Raw genomic sequence first — 26,064 nt, forward strand, 5'->3', positions numbered from 1 at the left:
AGTTTTGATTTGACTGATGTGAATTATTATTTACCCATTTTGAAAGATTTTTACAGATTACTGTCTATGCATCTCAATAGGGAGGTTTCGCAACCTTACGAATACGATAACGAAAACGGATATGTCACACATTTGTGAAACTTTTGAGCTGATATCCATTTCATATTCGTAAAGCGTATTCGTGTTGACAAATATCACCAGTCATATTCGTAACTACAAAACGAGTATAGTTTTTGATCTATTTTGCACATTTTGCATTTGAATCAGGAATGATTCATGATTATAATATAATTATACTTTTATTGAAAGTAATTTACTATAGTAGTTTACTAAAATGCCAGGTCAATTTTGATAAATAGCAGTTTTTAAAGTCCTCACTCGCTTTGATGTTACGCTAGGCATAGGCAACCAAGCAACACGTACCTGCGCTTCGCTCAAATTTACCGCAGTCATATTTTGGACGACGCCCTCAATATTTCGTTGCCATGCGAAACAGATTTTTACTGGCTTACAAAAAACGAATACGTGTGCGTGATGTATCCGTTTTCGGCGCTACTGCAGTTTCGCGCCACACCGTTATATCTTCGATTTCTCACCTAAATTTTTCTTTTTCACACTCACAACATAATATTATGTAACATGTTTATGCGATTCGACCACTTACGAAGTAATTTTTTTTAAATAACAATACTTTTCAAAACATTTTAAACAATACTGAACTCGATGTAAACACACTGCGAAATGTTCGCCATCTTATATTTATCACTTAATTGCCAGAATGTATGCTTCATTTTCCCCAAAAAATGTAGAAACTATAGAGGCCAGTGTTATAAAATCCGATTACACATATATTGGCCTAGGCCTATTTAGTTTTGAAAGGCAAGAAATATTTTCAGCCGGCGAAAGAGAGGTTTAATTAATATTTCATTATTGATATTAGTATTATTATTCATATTAATAGGTCCTATCAATGTTTTATGTACAGACTCATATCGTCGCCGTTTTGATATGTACAGCTAGCTGGTTCTTTATAAAAACCACTCTTTGCAGTTTAAAAATAAAAACAGAAAATAAAACATACATTGATTTCTGGCAATTTTCTGATTCTAAAATGGCCACAGTTCGATCGAGGTATTCGCGGAAATGGAGCTGTTTTGAAAGGCATTTTTTATTGTGATAAAGGTAAATATAACGGTGGCTAAATCATGGAAACATGTTACATAATGGCCCAAAATTATATGATGTGGGTGTGAGAAAAAAAATTAAGCGATAAATCGAAGATTTAACAGTGTGGTGCGAAACTGCAGTAGCGCCCCGTTTTCATTATCGTATTCGTAAGATTGCGAAAACTCCCTATTAATACTGTATTATCAGCAAATGTTTTCCTAGACTCTCTTCTCCCAGACGTGCCTTGGGGTTTATAATTTTGAACATGACAAAACTGTCAGCCTCTAGAACTATAGCTTCCGCTTGATATAGCTTCTGAATGAGTAGTGTAGTCCTCTGGGAATATAGCTGGTTAAAGCGGCGGCGCGACAACACCACGAATCGACGACGATGATCCGATCCGATACCCCGACGATCCTTTTTACGAGTTGACCTTTTATTTTGAGGTCATTTATTAGCTGGGTCTTCTTTATCATCATCCGCCTGAGTTTCGCGCGTGTTGAACAAATTGAATCGAGAGGTATTTGAGACTTCCATTTTCAATTAAACTAAGCTAATCCTTTAACTGTACAGGTAGGTATAATTGTGTATAATATTGTTAAACATTAGCTATAGACTAGAAGGCTAATCTATATTATTAGTCCCCTCGCTAGGCCTAGGCTAGTCTCTAGGTAGAAGCCTAGCCAGACAGAGAGAGGCTACTACTACTAGGCTAGGCTAGGCCCTGGCTTAGCTAGCTTGTCTGACTTCTAGCCTAGCTAGTAGTAGGCCTAGGCTTTATGACCTAGACCTACTGCTACTAGGCCTAGCCTAGGAATTAGCCTAGCTAGCTAGAGCAGTAAGTACAGTAGACTACTAAGTAAGCCCCCCTTAATTACCTACTTGGGGTGGGGGTTGGGGATCTAGCCTCTCTAGGGCTAGGGCCTACTGGTAGCGAGACGATTCGGCCCTGAGATGATTCGGCACACACACTTAATTGATATGCATTTTATAATAAACATAAAATAAGCTTTTTTACTGTATGCGCTCTAGCTCTACATACATGCACTCACTAACATTATTTGTATGTACATAGTTTATTACATTTGTATCACAAACTCGTGGGAAGAACACCCTTAATTTATTTTATGCCATATGGTGAACAATTATAAATCCATTCGTTTTCATGTACCCGATCGTATTTCCTTTATTTTTATAACGAGCCGATCGTCTAATTATTTTGGCCCGTTCGTCTTAGGCGTTGAGCCCAAACGTCCACAAAGTTGGGCCCGAACGTCTGTCAATCAGTATTACTAGGGGGCTAATACTACTTTAACTACTCCAGTTGAGTAAGCTAGGCCTATTATTACTAGCCTACTCATTAGGCTAGACAGGCCTAATTTAAAATGTAACTTGAAAAAAGTGAAGTTGGATCAAAACGTAATCAAGAGATTGAGAAAAGAAGTAAGTAGGCCTAGTTACTACTACAGTAAGGGCCGCCTAAACGTACCAAGAAAGCTAACTAGAGAGAGGTTGTGTTTTGGCCCTGAGACGATTTGGCACACTTAAATTTATCGGCTTTGATATGCATTTTATAAGCATAAAATAAGCTTTTTTCCCCAAACTTTATTTTCAGAGAGACTATGGGGTAGTACTACTAAGGATAAAGATGCAATCAAGCAAACATTTTGAAAACATTGTCGAAAATGATCATTTTTTAGTCACGCGAACGAGTTACGCCCTATGTTGGCCGCTTGGCGAATGCATGAAATAAACAAGGTTTTCGAAGTAAAAAATTGAATATAAAATTTTGTTTTTTTAGTAATTTATTATATTATATCAAAATTGTCAATATCAATAAAATAAAAAAATAAAGCATCTTTAAAAACTTGATAAATACCCAATTTAAAAATGAATATGAATTTGGTCTAAAGTGAGACGTTTCGGCCCACAAAGTGGGATGTTTCGGCCCAATAGTGGGCCGAATCGTCCCACCAATAATAATAATAATGATTTAGGTATTTGTATAGCGCCAGAATCAACTAAACCGAAGTAAAAATCAAAGGCGCTTATATTGGATGTTAAAAAGATGCGTTTTAAGTTCTTTGTTAAAAATAGCAATAAAAGTTGAATGAGTAAAATGACGAGAGAAGGAGCAGAGAACATAAAAGACCTTTGTCCATAAGATTTGATAAGTAGTAGGTTTTGATCAGCCGAACGAAGACAAGCAATAGGGGTGTAGGTGGGAAGAAGATCAAGGAGATAATAATAGATAATAGGAGATATGTGTGAGGATCTTCTAGTAAGAGTTAGAATGCGTGCAGCAGTGCTCTGGAGACGTTGAAGTCGATTCATTGAAGATTTCGGTAGGACAAAAAAAAGAGAGTTGCAATAATCAAGGCGAGAAGTGGCAGAGGCATTTATTAATGTAGAGGCAGTACACAAAAGTGGGCCGAATTGTCCTGGAACCAACAGCCCCTCTATCATACCGCCATGTTAGAGACTTCCTTCCTAAGCTATTACTAGGCAGTATTGTAGGTGGCTTATAACTAGGCATAGTTGTATTAAGTGCTTTAATCATAGTGTAATTTGGTTTTCTGCACAATGAGTTAAGATTCTAAATAATATACAATATTTAAAGAGTTTGATTTATATATTATTATCAGGATGAATGGTGCCACAAATCATAATGGAAGTGAAGGGTCTGCACAAGTGCAAGAAGAAACTAAGAAAACTGCAACTTCAAACACTTCAGAAAAAATAGTAATTCTGGACGCTGGAGCACAGTATGGAAAGGTAAAGTAGGATGATGGTGAACAATGTATGAATACAAAATTACTAAAAAATTCTTGGCTTTTGACAGATTTAACATAACAGTGTAAACTGTGGAAACCTAAAGAAAGCCTCCAAGTGGGTTGGAGGAGGTTTTCATAGGGGTTAAGGGGATTGGAGCAAGGCTTTTACAGTTATGAAATAACTGATAAAGTACCCACAATATTTGAATAATGTAAGTGAAAATATTAATTAGGAGCACAGTATGAGAAATGGTATGTAATTAATCTCAATGCTAAGTGAAATAGTAATTGTGACTTCTGGAGCACAGTATGAAATGGTATTTAATCTCAATGCTAAGTGAAATAGTAATTGTGACTTCTGGAGCACAGTATGAAATAATATGTAATCTCAATGGTAAAGTGAAATAGCAATTGTCTTTTTTTTTGTACAGCATTGTATTACATTTTTTTTCAGGTGATTGATAGAAAGGTTCGTGAGCTTTGCGTAGATACGGATATAATGCCATTGGAGACACCAGCGTTCATCATTAAGGAAAAAGGCTACAAGTAAGTTTAAACAACGCTTACTTTTGAATGTAACACAAAGAGGTGATGCCACTAGATTAGTTACCATTGATTGCAGTTTTTATTGTATATGAGACAACAGATATTTCAGAAGTATTTAATTGCAGCTAGAATATTATTTTCACAATGTATTTTGCTCATCAACCTGAATACCCCAAGAAAAAAGGCCTGAATACCCCAAGAAAAAAAGGCCTGAATACCCCAAGAAAAAAAGGCCTGAATACCCCAAGAAAAAAAGGCCTGAATACCCCAAGAAAAAGGCCTGAATACCCCAAGAAAAAAAGGCCTGAATACCCCAAGAAAAAGGCCTGAATACCCCAAGAAAAAGGCCTGAATACCCCAAGAAAAAGGCCTGAATACCCCAAGAAAAAAAGGCCTGAATACCCCCAAGAAAAAGGCCTGAATACCCCAAGAAAAAAAGGCCTGAATACCCCAAGAAAAAGGCCTGAATACCCCAAGAAAAAGGCCTGAATACCCCAAGAAAAAAAGGCCTGAATACCCCAAGAAAAAGGCCTGAATACCCCAAGAAAAAGGCCTGAATACCCCAAGAAAAAAAGGCCTGAATACCCCAAGAAAAAGGCCTGAATACCCCAAGAAAAAGGCCTGAATACCCCAAGAAAAAGGCCTGAATACCCCAAGAAAAAAAGGCCTGAATACCCCAAGAAAAAGGCCTGAATACCCCAAGAAAAAAAGGCCTGAATACCCCAAGAAAAAGGCCTGAATACCCCAAGAAAAAAAGGCCTGAATACCCCAAGAAAAAGGCCTGAATACCCCAAGAAAAAAAGGCCTGAATACCCCAAGAAAAAAAGGCCTGAATACCCCAAGAAAAAGGCCTGAATACCCCAAGAAAAAAAGGCCTGAATACCCCAAGAAAAAAAGGCCTGAATACCCCAAGAAAAAAAGGCCTGAATACCCCAAGAAAAAGGCCTGAATACCCCAAGAAAAAAAGGCCTGAATACCCCAAGAAAAAAAGGCCTGAATACCCCAAGAAAAAAAGGCCTGAATACCCCAAGAAAAAAAGGCCTGAATACCCCAAGAAAAAAAGGCCTGAATACCCCAAGAAAAAAAGGCCTGAATACCCCAAGAAAAAAAGGCCTGAATACCCCAAGAAAAAAAGGCCTGAATACCCCAAGAAAAAAAGGCCTGAATACCCCAAGAAAAAAAGGCCTGAATACCCCAAGAAAAAAAGGCCTGAATACCCCAAGAAAAAAAGGCCTGAATACCCCAAGAAAAAAAGGCCTGAATACCCCAAGAAAAAAAGGCCTGAATACCCCAAGAAAAAAAGGCCTGAATACCCCAAGAAAAAAAGGCCTGAATACCCCAAGAAAAAAAGGCCTGAATACCCCAAGAAAAAAAGGCCTGAATACCCCAAGAAAAAAAGGCCTGAATACCCCAAGAAAAAAAGGCCTGAATACCCCAAGAAAAAAATAAAAGGCCTGAATACCCCCAAGAAAAAAATAAAAGGCCTGAATTACTTGGCCCACTGCTCAATTTCATGAAATAATACCTACTTTCTGTATACAGTTACTTAAAAAATCTGTACATTTTTTACGATGATTAAATTAGCTTGCTTTGCAATAAATAAAGATGTGTATGCTAGCAATTTTTGCAAATAAAAATAAATTTTACTGTCAATTTTTCCTGCCAACCTCGACAAACTGAATGCCAGCATTTTGTGCTGACCTTATTTTTCCTGAAATTTACTGGGCTGAAAAATTATTAAATAAATTTATTTTAACTTTGCCTCTACAGTAAAAGTACAATATTGCTGGCATAATTGGAAGAAGTATTTGATCATATGTTTTTTATTTAGTTTATTATTTAAAGATGTATTGTCCCTTGAAACGCAAAAAATGAAGGTCAAAATATTCTAAATTTAAATTGGCCATATCAAAGTAATATATTAAAGTTATTCACTTTAAGTCGAAAATTCAAGCCAAAAACAACAAGTTTACGTAATTAACAGGTAAATTAATTTGATTACATTTTGTCTGGAAAATCGTCGCGAGCGAAAGTAAATAAAGATTTGATGATGATGCTCATTAGGATTGTTTACAACTTGTCACAGTTAAGAAGGTGTTTTCACACAGATCGCGAGGAAGTTTTATAATTATGCATACAGAGTAGCCAAACAAGCGAGATTAGATACTGTATGTTTTGATTGAAAACTTTGACTGGAAGTCAGTTATTTTTACAAAAAAACGTCTGTATTTCAGTTAAATGATTTTTTTTTTACTCTTCTCTTTAAACTTGTATTACTTTGTAGAGCAATTATAATTTCTGGAGGTCCTGGTAGTGTAAATGATGATGAGCCTGCACTGTATGACCCTGCTATTTTTACCTCTGGTCTGCCTGTACTTGGTATATGCTATGGTATGCAGGTAAGTCTATCACCACACAATATTAAGATCATCTCTCAATAATATAAGTAATTTGATTTAATCAGAAATAGGCCTTACGGTGAAGATGAAAACATTTTTTCTTGTTCCTCATTAAGCATAATAAGTGAACTCTCTTGATTCATATACATAAAAATAAATTAATCACGTATTAAAAAGTTCCACGAAAATTTTCCTGACATTTTAAAGAAATCTTGATTTTAAAAGTATAAAAGAATATATTTTCGCAGTTGCCATTTTGTATCACATGACATCAGTTAAACCAATCATACGCGACGTTTAGGCAGCAGACGTCAAAATCACACGATGTAAACACAAAATGGCGTCCGACGAGGAAGGATCTTCTCGCTCAGACAAAGTAAAGTTGAAATGTTTTTTCCAAATTTACAAGCATTCAAATGAAATTATCAGTCCAATTACTGAGATTCGATGGAATAAAGTGTTGCTCTGTTCAAAGAGTTGGATAAAATTAGATGGAGACGGCAAGGAAATCGCCATACATTTGACGGAGCTTCTTGGTATGTCTGATGAAGGTAAATCGTTTGACGATGTCGTACGCGAGCATCCAGGCTTAGGTTTTCATGCTACCTGTTACAGGCGATATACTGATACATCTCGACTAAAAAAGGTAATATTTGGTTTCGATTATTATCAGAATACTCTAAGAGTTAATAATATAGTTAAATGATACAGTATATAGGGTGCTACTGATCTATATATCTATAGATAGGCCTAGATCTATATTGTGCCCTTAGTTTCTGTGCTTGGTTGTTGATTGGGCTTTCTACTACTGTAGTACCAGTACTACTACGTAGGCCTAGGCCCTAGGCCATATTATATTATACAGTATATATTATTCAGTAGGCTACACAATTAATTTTAGTTAAATACCAATATAAGCTCTATATTCTGGAAAGTGAGTAAAACGTAACTTTCTAAAACTCTTGTTGGTTTTTTGAATTTACATTTTTAATTTTTTTTTTTATTTGCTTCAGTCTAAAATGTTGAATTTTTAAACACCAAAATCTATAAAATATTAAAATATATTTTAATAATATTTATTATTTTTTACAGGGAATTGGAAAGTGTTTTTTTAAAATATAAGCAAAGCTATAAGGTATTTTGCAGAGATGTAATTGATAAACGGTTACAGTATGGACAGGAGATACCAAGACTCGCAAAACTCCAAAAGCTTTTCATGAAATCAATTGAAAAAACAGAAAATGTTTACTTGTCAACTATAAGGTAGGCTGTCGATCCCTTCTTAAAAACGATGAAATAATTGTAATATTTTTGAGATCCAGTTGCTGTAATAATTTCTTCATTGTATCTGTGTTACAATTAATTATAATCAATTAATCTGTTATTTATAGATCAGACGTGTTGAAGAAGAAGCTCAGGATGGATTATCCTAACCTAATTTTTCATTCACCCACAAGAAGGTTAGTTGCTTAGTGTGTTTATATTAAATGATTATTTCACCAGGGATAATTTAAAAAAAAATCTTTTTGTGGATTGGTCAAACTAAATATTTTGTTTATTTTTTCTTAATTAGAAATGAATCAGTTCTGGTGTACTTTAGCAATGTATCCCCTGGATTTGTGGCTGATCCATTTTTGTCATCAGGAAAAAGTACAACGGAGACAGATGAATCATCAGAGTATGACATATCATATATCATATCATTTATTTCGCCAATATACAGAACAGTACAAAAAAACAATACAAAAGTAAGTCAATGAGGCCGGATAACCTAAAAGTTACAAATAAAAATAACCGTCGAGAGGCTCTCCACATCGAAATACTTACATAAAATGAATAATACATGGATTCTATTAAAATTTAGATAAAACTATAAAATTCAGACATAGATATTCCAACTACTTCTACAACACACGAAATCTCCACTGATGGTGACAATAGAGACAAACTAAGGACTCTATATTTTGCAGGTACGGTTAAAATACAATAACTTGTATATATTGGTTTATTTTTAAATAACAACAATAAATGTTATTGCATAATTAAGGAAATGCTGTGGATCAAAGAGGTGAAAGCTGTATGCACTCAAAAAACAAAACTGTTATGATAGTAAGTGGTGTCGATCATAAATGCTGTACACAATACAGTATATGCTTTATATAAATTTATTATTACTATGTTTCATTCATCGAATGCTATAAAATATACTTGCAGGTACGATAGTAAATAATGCCATCAAATCAAACAAAGGTATGCAGAGTGAATGGCCTCCAAGAGCAGCAGACATTAATGATGTTGACATATCTGAAATTGTGCCATATGAGTTGTTTAATCTAATCGCAAAGTGTGTTGGTGCTGCAGAAGATACTATACAAACCTCATTTTCAGATGTTACTGAAGAAACTCGAACGAAAATTTTATCGATATGCCAGGAAATCCTGTACCTTGGAAAGGAAGAAGGCAGACTCCAAAGTCACTTGCTCTAGGATTAACTGTTCGAGTGTGAATGAGATGAGTGTGAAAACAGGACAGGAGAAGAAGAAGAAGAAAAAGAAGACACACCAGACTATGGCATTGAAGATGATGAATTAGACTATGATGAATTGGACTATGAGGAATTAGACTATATGAGGAAGATGAATATGAAATATACTGTAGTTTATACGGTTTTGAATGCAACAAAATCATCATAAAAAGTAACTGTAATGTAATAGGCCTACACTATAACCAATGTGAAACACTACCATGGTTATGCAAACAGAAACTGTGAGCATGTGAATAAAAAAAAAGATTTAAAAAAAATGAAAACAAAATGGAAACCATGAGAATATAAATAAATAATATAACCATGAGAATATAATAATAAAAACTGTAACCATGAGAATATAATAATAAAAACTGTAACCATGAGAATATAATAATAAAAACTGTAACCATGAGAATATAAATAAATAATGTAACCATGAGAATATAATAATAAAAACTGTAACCATGAGAATATAAAGAAAAATAGTAACTATGAGAATATAAAGAAATTGTATAACCATTAAAAGAAATTGTGTAACCATGAGAATATAAAGAAAAATATTAACCATGAGAATAAATACAATTACATTGAAACAAAACAAATATTTGATGTTTGTATTTTATTTAATAATTTAAATTTACTATTGCATTGGTGTTTATTACTAGGAATATGTGTTCTATATGTTTCACAGTTAAATCATATCAGTCACTATGTACATCCTACGGTATAAACTTAGCATTATTGCTGCTGTATTTCTACTGCTATTAATAGCCTACCTGTCGGGAGAAAGCATTATACGAACAGTTGAAGCCATTTGTAATTATAAATGTTTTAATGTCGGGGGATAATTATTAACTCTAAATTTCAATTTTAGAGTTAATATAAATTTGTATTCACCAAATTTATTTAAAAAAATAAAGAATAAATCTATTTTGATAATAAATAACTTGCCTATATATTTCTTATAAACCGTGATAATAATAGTACAGTCTAGTTATAGTGCGCCACCAGTTGTTTCAGCCTCGCTATTTCGTAAGAAATCGTTGGCATATTTACCAACTTTAACGGTAATTTTCTACCAAACGCCAGGTATTTTTTTGTGGAACTTTTACTTTTTGTACTATTAGTATTTATTTAGAACAGTATATGTGGTAAAAAAGTATTATGCTTGATGAGGAACGGGATTGCTTTTCCAGGCATCATTTCAGCTTCGCCGTAAGGCCTAAAAATACCTTCAATATTTTATTTCAATTATACATCCATTGGCCAATTATAGGATAATTAAACAATAACATTTTAAAATTCACTTAGTTACAGTAAAAATGATTTCTACAGTACATTAAAACAATAACAGTTACAAACTTAAAAGATAAAATATTAACAATATTAACATTTAATACATACATATTAACAAAAATAATTAATAATTTAATGACTGCTTTAAAAAGGTTTTATATAATATCGATTAATGGTGTGGTTTACTAACTTATTATATGAATTGAAGGGGTAATCTGTGGATAAAACAATTGTTTGAAAATGAACGACGTGAGCCAGGTTTATTGATGAACCTGAACCTTTCCAGTACAATTCTGTCATTTTGATGCTTCATTTACCCCCCCACACCAGGATCTTTCCCCACCCATGTACTTTAAAACCTTCATAGTACAAATTGGTATCATCATCATACCATATTAATATCCTGTTATTAGCACAAAAAAACTATAATACTAATAATTATTTTTTGCAGATGATGAACAAAGAATTTGGTGGTACAATTCACAAGAAAGAAACAAGAGAAGATGGCCAGTATAAGATAACAATAAATAACAAGATAAAGATTTTTAAAGGTCTGGATGTCGAACAAATGGTTCTTTTAACGCATGGTGACAGTATTGGTGAAATTGCAAAGAACTTTGAAGAGTGTGCAAGGTCAGGCAATATTGTGGCAGGTTAGTCATTCAGTTAGTTAAATCACATTGAATAAATTGTTTCTACAGAGTACATCCAAAAATATGGCCACTGTTTTCTGTGGCAACAGATCATTTATCTTTTTTTATTTTTTTTAACCACCATATTTAATGAGGGTGATCCATCCAGCAATTGCTTATCATTAGGGACCCTCAGAGGTTCACAAGACAAACATATACACAAGATGCTCTACATAAACAAAGTCTTATTACAAGTCTTTGGGAGTGGAGTTGTAATTTTGTCCTTAGAAAAAATCCTGACATGTGACGGGACTTGAACCCAGGACCCTTGGAGTGGTAGCCAAGCATCATAACCACCAAGCCACAACTCCACTCGATCTTTTCTTTTGCTTTCTTTTTGCTCATCTTTGGAATGGTCTGCCACAAGCTATTAAAAAGGCAACATCTTTTTACTTCTTATTGTGATAGGATAGACATATATTCTTTTTCTTGTTCCGGCGAGCTCTCATGTTTTCTGCTTTTTTTGGTTATATTAGGATATTTTATGATCTTTTTTGTGTGTGAAGTGCCTAGAAACATTGTATTAGGTGATACTATATAAGACTAGCCTTATTATTATTTTCTTAGGTATTGCTAATGAAAAGGAAAAACTATATGGAGTGCAGTTCCATCCTGAAGTAGATTTGTCAGACAATGGTCGCCAAATGTTGCATCGATTTCTGTATGATGTTGCCAATTGCACTGGGTCGTATACAATAGAGGGCAGACAGGCTGGATGTCTGAAGGAGATCAAGGACATAGTGGGTGAAAAAAAAGTATTGGTAAGTATCAACTCGCCTACTATACTAATTTGAAACATCAAATGACAATAATGTACCAAAGCTAGAGCCCTGAAAATAAGCGACGGCATTACTGTACTATGTATGTTTTTTCAACACATATATACTGTGTATATACATAATACACTGGGATTTATTTTATGTAGGACATTATCCTTGCACTTAGGCCTAGCTCACAACCATTCAAACTTGCAAAGTTAAAACCATCCCCATAAAAATGCTTACATTTTGCCATTTACATCATAATTTTTTGCTAAGGTAAAAAATCAACCAGTGACCTGATTTTGTAATATTAATGTAATATAATATGTTTTTGGTTTTTGTTAAATGGTTGTAAATGCTTAGCTTTGACATACAAAACTACAATTATTAATGTAACAAATGTTATCATCTTGGCATGTTAATTAATCTTGTTACATGTTGTCTTTTAGGTGCTTGTAAGTGGTGGTGTAGACTCCACTGTTTGTGCTGCATTGCTGTATAAAGTAAGTTAGAGGTTTCATATCAAAAGTGTTCAACACCCAACTCTTTATTACTGGAGATCATTTGCTTGCTAATGTGTCTCGCATGCATACAAAGCAAATAAAAGCGAATTGGTTTGAAATTGAACAGCGTGTGGAAGCTGAACGTACATTTCTAGTATCACTCCATGTTTATCATATTTCATTTTTTTACAAACTTTTGCATTTTCTATTTCACCTTGAACATTGTTGTTGTATTATAGGCACTAGATGAAGAGCAAGTATTTGCAGTCCATATTGACAATGGCTTCATGAGAAAACAAGAAAGTTCAAATGTGTTGGAGTCACTTGAAAAGATTGGTCTTAAGGTCAAAGGTTATTAGCTATTTATAATTTTTTAAATTTTATTTTCTCAGAAGTTTCTCGGGTTCCCTCTTGAACATCACACAGCTGGTTAAATTTGTACAAAATTTGCATTTTAAAAATCCAATTTGTTTATGTAATATACAGTTTGATGTTTGACCTTGGTCCTGTTTAAAAAAAAAAATGTTTTTAAAATTATTTTTATATGGTCAGTGATTTCTTGAAAATATTTTATTGTAGTTGTGAATGCAGCAATGACGTTTTACAATGCCACTACCACGATAGCAGTTAATAAAACCAATAAATCAGCAAGGAGAACCACAAGCTCACTAAATACCACATACGAACCAGAAGAAAAAAGAAAAATAATTGGCGATACGTTCATGAGTACAGCTGAAGAGATTTGTAATGAATTAAATTTAAAGCCAGAAGATACATTATTAGCACAAGGTAACTAATTTCATAATACAAGTATTATAAAATATATAGTAGTATAGTATACTACTATATAGTAGTATAGTATAGTATTTGTTTTACAAATAAGAAAATAGTTATTTTTGTCTTCAAATAGCCATTTCTTTTTGTTGATTTTCACACTGAATATAACACATGAGGGAATTTCAGTTTTTTCCACTGTCATCGGGGTGGATCCAAATAATGCAAGGAATGTGATGCGTAAATCAACCAATCAAATGTCCAGGATACACAGTCTGTTACAATAGATAGAATCAAAGTAGAATACAAAAATTTATACAGTAGAAAATGACAAAAATGTAGTAAAAAGTGATAAGTAAACAACAATAAAGTGTTTATAGGACTGATTGATTGCAAACATCGTAATAGAACGGCTGGAAAATGTCATATAATGAATTGTATTTTGTAGGTACTCTTAGACCAGACTTGATAGAAAGTGCGTCATCGTTAGCCAGTGGTTGTGCCGATGCTATCAAAACTCATCACAATGACACAGATTTAGTCAGACATCTAAGAAATGAAGGAAAGGTTGTTGAACCATTAAAAGAATTTCATAAAGATGAAGTTCGTGTTCTTGGAAGAGAACTTGGTTTACCAACAGAACTCGTTCAAAGGCATCCGTTTCCAGGTTAGTAATAGGTTGTGTTTGCTCAAAATATATTCAATTTTCCAATTATCACCAAACTCAAATTTGCTTAGTCTTTTATAGTGAAACATTAAAAAGTATTATTAGGTTACTAGGAAAGACACCTGCGTTTTTAGAAGTGTATTATAAAATGTGATGCCTCCTTGATAATATTTTATAATAAATGAACATGCAATGTCTGTAATTACATAATATTGATATGTCATACTGTAGTGAAAAATCTTAACAAATGATTAACTGAAAAAACAGCCGGTAATTCACTATATCATCGTCACTATAAAAGTGATCCTAACCCTAACCATAACATCGGCATGGGTTCGAGGTAGTAGAACAAGTCTTCTCGGGAAAGACTATAAACCGCATGTCCGGTGTGCACATCTGGCTTATGTGCACTTTAAAGAAGCTACTACATCTTTCAAGATGATCAGGAGGTTACCCTGGAGTACTAGTATACACACTGCCATTGCCACCCTCAATGCTAAAAAAACTTGTGAATTAATTGTGAGTTGTAAGAAAAACAAGTCGATATTTAATCCTCTAATTATTAATAAATGTAGTGTTAACCAGGTTTGCCGTACTAAGCTCCTTGGAATTATTATATGTGACAATTTATCATGGCAACCCCATATTGATTCTTTGATAGCTAAATCAAACTCACGGTTATATTTCCTTAAACAATTGCGCCGGTCAGGTCTAGACGCCCAAGCCTTATGCTATTTCTATTGTTGTGTTATCAGACCTGTACTAGAATACGCCGTCCCCGTTTGGGGAACGTGCTTAACTAAATTGCAGTCTGACCAACTGGAAAGTATCCAACGAAGGGCGCTTAGAATCACGTTCCCAGAGCTCAGTTACAACAAAGCAATGGCTCAATGTAATGTGCCTGTGCTATGTGAACGTCGAATTAGACTGTGCAAGGATTACTATCAGAAACTTAAAAACCCTTCCCATAGACTACATCACCTTCTTCCAAAAGCGCCTAAATCTAGATACAATTTAAGACAAGTTAAAGAATTTTGCATTCCAAAAATAAAAACGGAACGATCAAAAAATTTTATTGTAAACTTTGGTCTCTTTCACAAGTGGTAACCGTAAGCATACATATATATCCCTGCACAGTCGCTTCGTTCCCTGACTTGACTTCAGTTTGTCTGTTGTTCGATGTTTTTGTGTTATTTGATTTATATCGTTGATTGATTTGATATATTTTTTCATTTAAGTATAAGTATATATTTTTGTATAATTCAACCCAAAAGTTGCAATAAAAGTATTTTTATCAGTTTATCATTGTCACACACAGCCAATCATCATAACTGGGCTTCTGTGAGACCAGTCTTTGACTGAAGAGGTCACCCAGTATAATGAAATAATAAATAAGATATTCACATTATAATGAATTACTAAAGTGTGAATGGAATAACGTATGCTATCTATAGAATGAATTATCTGTATGTATATTCATTTCATGACAACAACAAATTACCTTATTTTAATAAACTGAAATATTGTGATAGTAATATCTTTTTACACAATATTATGCTTTAGGACCAGGACTTGCAATTCGTATATTATGCGCAGATGAACCTTATATGTGTAAAGATTTTGCTGAAACTAGTGTTATACTCAAGATTATAGCTGATTATTCCAACACTATGCAAAAGGTAATTTGTAAAATTATGCAGTATCATATCAATTTTTTAAATGTTGGGTATTTATTGTACAGTATAAGCAAACATTCATGATCAACTATTTAACTATGTCTACTCCACTGGTGAAACTAGAAAGCCACTCCGAGATTGCATACCTCCAACTGTAAAATTCTCCTACATAAGATTTCTCCAGAAAAAATATCACATCTTTTTGTGTGTGTCTTAATGCAGTGTGTGATTTAGGCTAATTTAACTACAAGCATGTGTATGCGAATTTGGTGTAATGGTTATGTAACAAGCCTTTCATTTAACAATAGTTTCAGTTGACTAATAATAGAACAGCAACGCGAAAAACAAACGAGTGAATTTGAAAAGAAATGGGTTTTTTTACAACTGCTCGTACATTAAATCATTTATGTCATGTTTTAAAATGACAATTATTACAAATTATAACTCTTGCAACTTGTACAAAAATTAAGTTTTTTGGATAAGTAGTTCTTGAGAAAATGCAATTTTAATTTACTTATTACTTGAGACTGCTCATCGGCTTTTGAAATTTCTGTCCTATCTTTTAACACTAGCAGGTCTGAAAATAATGCTAAAAAGTTGTCTAGAATTTGGACCGTGGTCCGGATTGCCACCAAAATTTAATGGAGTGACCAGTCCTTCTGTTTTTTTTCATTTTGGTAAAGATCTTGCAATAACTTTTTTAGTAATCCTGCTAACAAAGAGACAATTCATATACTTCTTGGCGGAGGTAAAAAATATGAATTTACTTGACTATGTCTGTATGTCCTCAATACATTATATTATTAATAGATATATAACATGGCAACAAGGAGCTGAAATAAAAATTTGATATAATAGAGAAACTAATACAGAGGTAAAGATTCAAATATAAATTTTCTTAATTTATATATATCTAAATATTATCAGATGTGTTTCAAAATTATTATTTAATTTGTATATGCAAATTGTCTTGTTTGTAGCCACATGCGTTAATAGGTCGAGTACAAGCCAGTTTAAGTCTTGAGGAGCAAGCCATGTTAGCTTCTATTACCAATCATGATTCCATGTCATCAGTATTAATGCCTATTAAAAGTGTTGGAGTTCAGGTATGTTGATTTCCATCTAATTCATTCTCATTAAATTTTACCCCTATTTTAGTACATAAAACCAAGGCAATCTAACAACAGGAAGCTGAGTTCGACATTGCCAAGTCGGAACAGTCCGTTGATCTTATGTCTGACTGTGACAAACAGTATACTGTACTATGTACATATTCGCTGCGGTGTCGGTTAACCAAACATTTGAGAAAGCCAATTGTCCAATCAAAAAGTTTAGGGGTGTGGAACTGATTCGTGTCGCAGCCACCCTTTGGTCTCTGGAGCTCAGCATCCTGTTGCCTTGATAAAACACATCCTTCTCAATTCTTGTTGGGCAACATTGATCTCATAAGGATGTTGGAGCTCTAACAACCACTAACTTAATAAAATTAAGATCATATACCTGAATTATATATAGTTATTAGGGAGGGTTCATAATGTTACTAATACGATACAAAAACAGATGCATCGTACATTTGTTAACCTAAAGATTGACCAAATAAACAAAATTATAGTTTTATTAAATTCATCTTTTAGGGTGATGGAAGAACTTATAGTTATGTAGCAGGGTTATCATGTGACGGCTCACCTGATTGGGAAAATCTTATACAGCTAGCAAAGATGATCCCCAAGATTTGTCATAATATAAACAGGTAAGCGTTGCAGTATACAAAGAGTATTTATTTTTTAATTTAAAAAAAATAAAAAACATATAAGTCTGAATTGTTTATGAATGACAAGAAAATGCATATAAAAATACTCAACACACAAATATATGAGTCATGGGAAAAAAAGTACAACAATCATGATAGACCTTGAACTGAAGGGAATGCATCTTAAGATATAAAATTTTATTGGAAAATCAACAAGGCTTTAACTGCTAGTATTCTGCATTTTCAACAAGATGTGTGTATATCTGTCCTCTAATAAATTCACTATTGGCAATATGCCAACCTAAAACACAACCTTCAGCGGTGTGGACGCTTTATGAAATATAATCTTATCAACATAACTTTTAATGTTATTTGGATAGTTTATTTCCTTATTAAAACTGACACTAGAAGAACGAGGTTGTTGAATCTATTTGGAATCAATTTACTGAGATTTATGACATGTTATATTCAAATAATTTTCACTTGTTTTTGGTAGAAAAAATAAATTGTATTAAAATTAACTATGTTAATTTCAATTGCAATTTATTTCCACAATATAATAAATACATACATAAATGCAATTAAGTGATTATGTGGGGAGAGTCATATAACTCATGAAGACTTGACCCATGTAGTTAGTAAAATTTTATGTCATAGAAACCCTACCAGGCCCTACCTTTCTGTCATAGGTCGTGTTCGTACGGTGGTTAAAATAAGCGCTTAATTTCACCCATGCCTCGGGTTATAAATTGAGCGTCGTTCGTACTTGAAATATTTAACCGCTTAAATGCTTAATCGACGAATCACAAACCGGAAATTACGTTTTAAGGTCAGTTGTCTTTACAACCTACGACCCCATTTTCGCACGCTAGTTTCGTGTTGTATATTTTTTACTCGCGATCTTTCTTTACAATAACAATTACTTGCTACCTTTTACACTGCTTATCCTTGCGACAAACCTTATGCCTCTTAACGCCGATAATCCTGCCGAAATATGCCTTCTCCTGACGACTATTATTTTACTCATTGACGAAGAATTTGAGCCCAATGTTACACGACGGAAACACCACCGACCAGCGGCTCCCCGACCAGCTAGGCCTACTAAGCGGTCTACACCAACAAGGACAGCACCAGCTGACGATCGCTCTCGAAGCGTGTATGGAAGAGCTTCGTAGGAGAAATGACCGGCCTAGGCAGCGAACGTTTGTCAAAATTTGACACATTGCCTCTATCGGAGATTTATTATCCTCGAAGGCCGAGTATAATTGGATTATCGCTGAAATAACCTGCAAATTTGGTGAACATTTTACCTCGAATTTTTTGTAGCCTGAGGCAAAAGTTAATTGGATCACGCGAACGGAAATCGGGAATAAGCTGGTATTTTCAACCCCTACGAACAGGCCCATAGATTTAAATTTTACCCCTAGTAGCAAGTATGTCAGCAGCAGCAATAATTTGTTGACTTCAGACTGGCCTTCTAAATGTTTGTGTCTTTGTGTACAGATGTAAACAAATGTATTTAAACATGATAGCTTGTTTTTATTGAATCTACTGAGACTAGTGATTAGACCTCATTAACTCTGGCACCAACTATGCTAAACTTCTAGCCTAATATTTGACTCAAGTGTCTCTGACAAGAATGCTAAAACCTGGCCTAGCCTACCATGTGTGAATGAGGTGATTTAATTATATACAGTACTACCACATAATACAGTAATAAGCTAATATTATATAAAACTGGCCTTTTTTTTCAATTCAGCCGCTGGTACTAATAGCATACCATTTCCCAGCACTCCCCACCCCTAGCAACATTTTTACCACACTAATATATTAATTTATATACTATAATTTCCATACAATCAATAAAGAAAAAATAATTTGATGGCATTTTCTACATACGTAGCTTATTAGCAAAATATTTGTTGTATACTGTAGTTATAATTGTCTTATACATGATTTGTTTGTTTTATAGAGTTGTTTTTATATTTGGAAAGCCAGTAAATGAAGCAATACAAGACATAACGCCCACGTTTCTAACACCAAATGTTCTTGGAACTTTAAGACAAGCTGATCACTATGCACAGCTTATACTCAAGGAGAGTGGTATGTAAACCAAAAACAGATTTACTAGAGGTTTTTCATGAGATAATAGAGATTTTCACGTCCACTATGTTGACTGCCCTTTGCAAAAAAGCCGTATACGATCCGTATACGTTTTCAACGTATACGATCCGTATATGTTTTCAACGTATACGGATCGTATCAAGGCAGTGTATACGAATCGTATACGATTTCACTGTTTACGTTATTTCCACTCTGTTGCTCCACAAAGAGTTGGCGTCGTATACGTTTAGCATACGTTCGTATACGTTGTTTATTCATGATAAGAATATCGTATACGGGACATATACGAATCATATATGAACAAACTAAGCCATTTTATAAATTATAATAGCAGTAATGAGTAGAATAGAGCTAAATAAAACATTTCAATTGTCATTACAACAAATACGTACGTAGGCTCTCTGGCCTAGGCCTAGCTAGCACCAGCCATTAGATAGGCCTAGTCTAGTAGTATTAATATTATTAGTAAGTAGTAGGAGCTAGTACATAAGATCATATTTACTTCTATTTATTAGATAGCATAGGCTACCGATAAAATTCAAACGTTTTTCGCAAAGTAAAGTACGCTAAACAGGTATACTACTAGGTAGGCCTAGAAAAACAAGGGGCCATTTTCACAAATCAACGATGTTGTTTGCAGTTTTCCTTTATAAAATATGACAGAGGTCAGTAAGTTCAGCCGCCGACGATGACCGAGCGTCGCTCGGTTGCCTACAGTTCCAACTCGTGGTCGACTCGGCTCCCTGGTGGCCAATCATGCATATCATCGGGTACGTCGTTCGATCCTCTCAATTCGTCACGCCACGTGCAAGCTTTGGGTGGTCAAATTACATCGTTATGTTAAGCGATATTATTCCGCGGCGTGTGTTGTAGCAATGGAGATGGGGTAACAATAATTCGGCAAATAATGCCGAAGAGGAAAACCATGACCCAAACCAGAAGTGGGGTCATTATATAATAATAATTATTATTTAACGATGAATACAATCGGATTTTGAATATGAAGTTGATCACTTCCGTAGAAAAAAAAAAAAAAAAATTAGTGGTTATAGTAAATACAATTATATCGAATTTCAATTTATTCCCGGTAGCGAACAGATTGAATTGCTTTCATTTATCTCAGCGGTATTTCTGCTTGGTGATTAAGAAATCATAAAACATATCTTTCTTTATTTTCATGGTATTCCAATATGTTTAAAAAATAACTACCCTCAACTGTAAATAACAAATTAAATAAGTCTACTAAACATTGTTGATTTCCCATGGACCCAACAATACCCCAACTATTTCATTAATAATTGTTTATTTGTAACAGTTTATTATTATTGAAATCCTTGTCCTTTGTTAATTCAATTGTGTGACAATTAAATTAGATTGTACATGCTGATGCTGTATATTATGTAAAAAGATGATTCATGGTTATCAGATTCTTAAAAAAGATCAAAAATTTTGAATTCTCTGAATGTGTTCTATATCTTTATTTGGAGTTAGACTCGTACTACATTCATTAAAATGATAAACAAATAGCCGGCAGGCGTGTGTACAGAGGGGGCACAAAAAAACTATTACCTACTAATATTGTACACAGTTTTATTACATCCTTTTTTTAAGTAACACATATTCAATATTATAGTAAAACCTCAATACGTAGTTACGAGGCGATATCAACTAGGCTCATAGTTGTTTACCACTCCACGCCAATGATATGAATAAAGCCTATCTTATTAAATAGTATCGCGGCCGCGCATATACAACAAAAAGTTACAAAGGTTCACATATTTATATTAACGATTTTTTTTTAAATTTACGAATTAAATAAATAAAAATAATTAAATACCGCTCGGCTTATCAATGATGGAGGCATAAAAATGGGGGCGTGGGGTACCTTTTTACCAGGGAGATGTAAAATAATTATTTAACAAACATTTACCTGGTTGGTTTTACTACGTTCGCGTACAATTTATCATTTGGATTTTTTAGGTTATATGTAGGTTATGTTAAATTGTATTTATCAGTGACAACTCTAGGAAATTTACAGCAATTAGTTCTGTGTGCCTAAAATAGTAAAATGCTCTAAAAAGTCGGAGCTTCTTTTTTGTATTTCTGGCTGTTGAATGTTTTGTTGGCACCCCCTAACTCTGCAACGATGATATCCATAATGCATCGTATTTCCATTTCACCGTTGTTGATATACTACTAGCTAGAGTAGGTTATTAAAATAATACAATATAAAAAACCAAATCTAATATATGGGGGAAAGCTAGCTAGCTTATTTTCACAATGAGTGTATTTTTCGTAGGCCTAGTTACTCTTAGTTTACTAGAGCTGCTGCAGTAGCTACGTTGTACTGCATATTCGATATATACAATTACAATATGCCTATAGCCTAGCTAGCTAGAAGTCATCGAATTTACTATCTACTTGGGCCTACTGTAACTAGGCCTACATCCCATTTTTTATTCTTTTATGGTGAGTTAAAACCCGTAGCCAAAAAATCAACAATGATGATTGAAAATGAATGAAATCTGATCCATCCATGTGATGCATGCATGCAGCACACATAACACAGGCACGTTTTGGGCGAATTTATTTGGATCATTCCATATATATAATAGGGAGCCACATGTATTCTACATTTTTATTAAATCGTAATTTATGGATTTTACTTACTCGTTTTAAATTTAATATACTGCGGGCCCAATTTAATATTTATTTATTTATTTCCAAGTACATTAATATTATTTAAAGCACTTTCAAATTAATAACAGCACATTTTGTGTGATTGACTTATTAATGGAACATACAAAAGGTGAAGAAATAGCAGAGGGGATAAACAAGGCAGAACAGCCTGGGTGGGTTTTTATGCTTGCTAGAAAAACAACGTCTCGTAAAATACAGCACCAATTTTTTTCATTCGCGAAAACTATAAACTAAATCATCATAGGGAATTTAATGTACATATACCGACTGAAAAAAAAACCAAATTGTACACTAATTATTGAAGTCAAGATGCTCCTGCCATCGTAAACGTATGCTATTGTCGTCTTGTAAAAAGAGGGACAGTCCCTTTTCGCTTGGTATTATGATGCAGTTTGTATACACGCGTCGTCGTATACGGATCGTATAATTAGGAAATTGTTTATAAATGATCGTATATGATTCGTATATGTTTATTATGCGCGCAGGAACTTCCGAATTGACGTATACGTTTCGTATACGAAGTGGACTTCCTATACGAAACATAGAAAATGAATTTGATTCAGAGTTGATGACAAAAATGTAAAATCTAAATAAAATGTAAAATCTAAATAAAGAAATGTTTTTAAATGTTGATTTCTGCCAAATGTTGACATTTTTATTGTTAACTTGTGTGCAATTAGTTTTGGAAATTTACATTTTTGACTTCACAAAGTGTACAAACCCTGAAAATATAAGTAATTATAATAAATTATTTTATTCCAGGCTTCTACAACAAAATTAGTCAAATGCCAGTCATTTTAATTCCGGTGCACTTTGATCGTGATCCTGTGTTACGCAAGCCATCATGTCAGCGCAGTATTGTCATTAGAACTTTCATTACCAACGATTTTATGACAGGGGTACCTGCTATACCAGGCAAACATTTACCAGAAGAGGTAAGTAATCTTACAAATGATTCGTTGATGTTTTAGTTTTTTTTTATGCAGAAAAACATTTGTGGTTTCTTCATCATTTCTTTTCTGTAATACAGTTTTTCAGCTAGCAAGAAGAAATTCATAGATGACATCAGCATACTCATCAATATTAAATAATCATAACAATACATACAAGATGAACTTGTATGGTAAACACACAAAAATTCAGTTCTATTTTCTTCTGATTAAATTTCACATCACATTTGCATATTATAGTGTACCACTTGCTCTCACCCACTTGAATGTAACGACGTGATAGATCATTCAAACTGTCGCTTCTGATTGGTCACTTGTGTTGCACATACGTCATTGCGTTGTTTCTACGTGGGAACTTATTAAGTGCTAAAGTCCAATATTGCTGCTGTTGAATAAGCACAACTGGCACTTAACGTGTAATAATAATAACAACTTTATTTTAAAACGGATGCAACACTTGAATCACCATATTGGTGTTTATCTAATCACAAGGTATCATTTACAGTACATATGATTTAAAAACTATACAACAACAAAAAAAAGATTTCATGAAAAACATTAACACTGCCTTGTTGTGTGTGAATAAATTATGTAAAAATAAAGTATCTTTTTTTAACTACCTATCAGGTGTTGAGTGAGATTGCTAAAAAAGTCAAGACAATCCCTGGTATTTCACGTGTTTTATATGATTTGACTGCTAAACCACCTGGAACAACTGAGTGGGAGTAATTTTGGTCGACTACACCCAACAAGGCGTGTGACTTGTAGTGAGGCCAACAGAATGCTAGTCTTTAAATGTGTCTTCCAAATGGTTTGATGAATGATGTTGCAGTTCTGTGATATATATAAAGCATAATATTCTCTGTTACTGGATACACTATAAATTGGTTAACATAGTGTTCAGTGACTGCTTATTTATTTCTGTGGGGTATTTTAAATTTTGTAATGTGTGTATAATGTATTTAAATGCTAGAGTTAAGAAAGACTCGTGCAGTATGGCACCAAACACAGCTGAAGTTGTGCACATATACTTCTTAGCATGATTACACCAAGGCTTAAACATGTTGAAATGGTACACTATTTTACATTTGTACATGTTGCTAAATATGTGTAAATAAATTAATAAACAAAAAGTTAAACTGTAAAGTATATAGATTATTTCAAATAATTTTATTTACAGTATTGCATTATACTAGATAAATGTAAACGTAAGGCAAGTATTATTAATTAAAATTGAATTAAACATAACAGACATGCATGACAATTGGGCCAAATTGATATCATGCCTTAGAGAGTTATGTGCAATAATATTGAAAATGAGAGAATGAATGGGGGTTACCAATAAAGGGCACTTTGCATTTATTAAAATATATATACAATATTATAAAATGATGATTATTTTGGGCTATATACACACATTACTATATGCAATTGTTATACACATTTTGTCTATTGTGTGGGCATCATAATTATGTGTATTTTTCCATTTGCATGCATAAACCATAGGTTTGATATTATGCTGCATTATGCATTAATAATTTTCATATATTATTGATGTACATTATGCATTAATAATTTTCATATATATTCATATATTTATTGATGTGCATTTGTTGAATAGTTCCTGCTTAATTTCCGCCTTTATCATCAACAAGTGTATAGATTATTTTTTATTAGCAAATTTCAATGTGGGGAAATTATGAATAGTGAACAGGATGTGCACACAATATACTTTCTTCAGCCCAAGTGTCCCCGTGTCGAGTGCTGCCACCAACCGGCACCTGTTCGTCTGTCCACAACCAATTGTATAGGCATTCGCTTGTCCAAATTGTATTCACCAAGGTATCATTCTACTCGTTTTCTTTTTTAATACAAATTATATCAAATACCATACTACATGTCTTACATTACAAGTCGGTTTTAATATTTATACTATAAATTTGTATTCTATGAAGTTAAATATGAATCGGCTGGAAGGGCTTATGTCTAGGGTTGTTATGGATTATGATATTCTAGATAATTAATTGTACGAGGAATATTGTGAAAAGATGGCTGCAGTTTCCAAAAATTGCTTCAAATTCCTTTCAACTGTATGTATTTTAAAATAAAAATGTCGCATTTTGTTTGCGATGAAAATACCATCCTGTGATTCACTTTATTGTAATAAAATATATATTGGTATCTTTATTTCAATAAAAACGTTGCTAATTTGTCTGTTAATTAAAATATTTTAAATAAGTAGACACTGTGTAATTGTTAATTGTCCGCATCTAAAGTGAAAATGGGATTGTCGATGATGCTTTCTAAACAGCCCTGTCACCTTTTTGACTGAATTGAAGAATGAGTGTTTTTTCTTTCTTCATGAATTTAATATTTTTGCTTGTTTATGTGCAATTTCTGAATAAATATACCGATATGCAATGTGCCATGGCAACCAATTAGTTGAATTGGGGCACTCACTTACATTCGTTATAAACGAAAATCGCATGAGCCACCACCTCATGGAAGGCAGTACAAGAACCAAGACATGCCCTTTAGTACCCCAGACCAAGGGTGTCTCAGTAACCATATTTCAGGTACTGTCCACCAAGCAATAAGAAGCACACACGCTTCTGAACACTCCCGAAGCAAGCCACCTACACCGCTGTTAGTCCTCAATTCCACACAGCAACAGCATTCCAAATATGGCAGTATCGTATCTTGCATCATAGAACGTTTAAGTATATATATGCCTTTTCATCTGTGTAGGTTCTTGTCA

The 26,064-nt window shown here is 33.6% G+C and overlaps 2 protein-coding genes across 3 annotated transcripts; both read left to right on the forward strand.

Annotated features, from left to right (window-relative positions):
• Nucleotides 1-1,647: 1,647 nt before the first annotated feature.
• LOC140044927 (GMP synthase [glutamine-hydrolyzing]-like) lies at nucleotides 1,648-25,658 on the forward strand. The gene is made up of 16 exons (XM_072089630.1): nucleotides 1,648-1,740; nucleotides 3,813-3,942; nucleotides 4,396-4,487; nucleotides 6,772-6,886; nucleotides 11,161-11,362; nucleotides 11,969-12,162; nucleotides 12,612-12,665; nucleotides 12,905-13,016; nucleotides 13,245-13,454; nucleotides 13,888-14,106; nucleotides 15,670-15,785; nucleotides 16,763-16,888; nucleotides 17,417-17,532; nucleotides 19,505-19,635; nucleotides 23,119-23,291; nucleotides 23,934-25,658. Exons 2-16 carry the CDS (start codon nucleotides 3,814-3,816, stop codon nucleotides 24,033-24,035), a joined length of 2,091 nt encoding a protein of 696 aa, XP_071945731.1. The 5' UTR covers nucleotides 1,648-1,740; nucleotide 3,813; the 3' UTR covers nucleotides 24,036-25,658.
• LOC140044933 (uncharacterized) lies at nucleotides 7,228-9,410 on the forward strand. Of its 2 annotated transcripts, XM_072089638.1 has the most exons (6): nucleotides 7,228-7,532; nucleotides 7,979-8,149; nucleotides 8,278-8,346; nucleotides 8,460-8,634; nucleotides 8,751-8,856; nucleotides 9,101-9,410. In XM_072089638.1, the coding sequence occupies exons 2-5, from the start codon at nucleotides 8,103-8,105 to the stop codon at nucleotides 8,760-8,762; spliced, it is 303 nt and encodes a 100-aa protein (XP_071945739.1). In that variant the 5' UTR covers nucleotides 7,228-7,532; nucleotides 7,979-8,102; the 3' UTR covers nucleotides 8,763-8,856; nucleotides 9,101-9,410. The 2 variants fall into 2 exon arrangements, 1 of the variants encoding a protein (XP_071945739.1); XR_011844502.1 differs by lacking the exon at nucleotides 7,979-8,149 and having other exon boundaries at nucleotides 8,460-8,856.
• Nucleotides 25,659-26,064: the final 406 nt, after the last annotated feature.

This window comes from Antedon mediterranea, chromosome 3, assembly GCF_964355755.1.
Source record: "Antedon mediterranea chromosome 3, ecAntMedi1.1, whole genome shotgun sequence".
Taxonomy (NCBI): domain Eukaryota; kingdom Metazoa; phylum Echinodermata; class Crinoidea; order Comatulida; family Antedonidae; genus Antedon; species Antedon mediterranea.

What these genes read in the sequence shown, in the direction of transcription:
- LOC140044927 (XM_072089630.1), top strand. Translation starts at nt 3,814, where the DNA reads ATGAATGGTGCCACAAATCATAATGGAAGTGAAGGGTCTGCACAAGTG. An exon ending in GTGCTGCATTGCTGTATAAA is followed by an intron (nt 12,666 to 12,904) that starts GTAAGTTAGAGG and finishes GTTGTATTATAG; the next exon opens with GCACTAGATGAAGAGCAAGT. An exon ending in TTAAAAGTGTTGGAGTTCAG is followed by an intron (nt 16,889 to 17,416) that starts GTATGTTGATTT and finishes TTCATCTTTTAG; the next exon opens with GGTGATGGAAGAACTTATAG.
- LOC140044933 (XM_072089638.1), top strand. Translation starts at nt 8,103, where the DNA reads ATGAAATCAATTGAAAAAACAGAAAATGTTTACTTGTCAACTATAAG. An exon ending in GTTTACTTGTCAACTATAAG is followed by an intron (nt 8,150 to 8,277) that starts GTAGGCTGTCGA and finishes TGTTATTTATAG; the next exon opens with ATCAGACGTGTTGAAGAAGA. An exon ending in TTTCATTCACCCACAAGAAG is followed by an intron (nt 8,347 to 8,459) that starts GTTAGTTGCTTA and finishes TTTCTTAATTAG; the next exon opens with AAATGAATCAGTTCTGGTGT.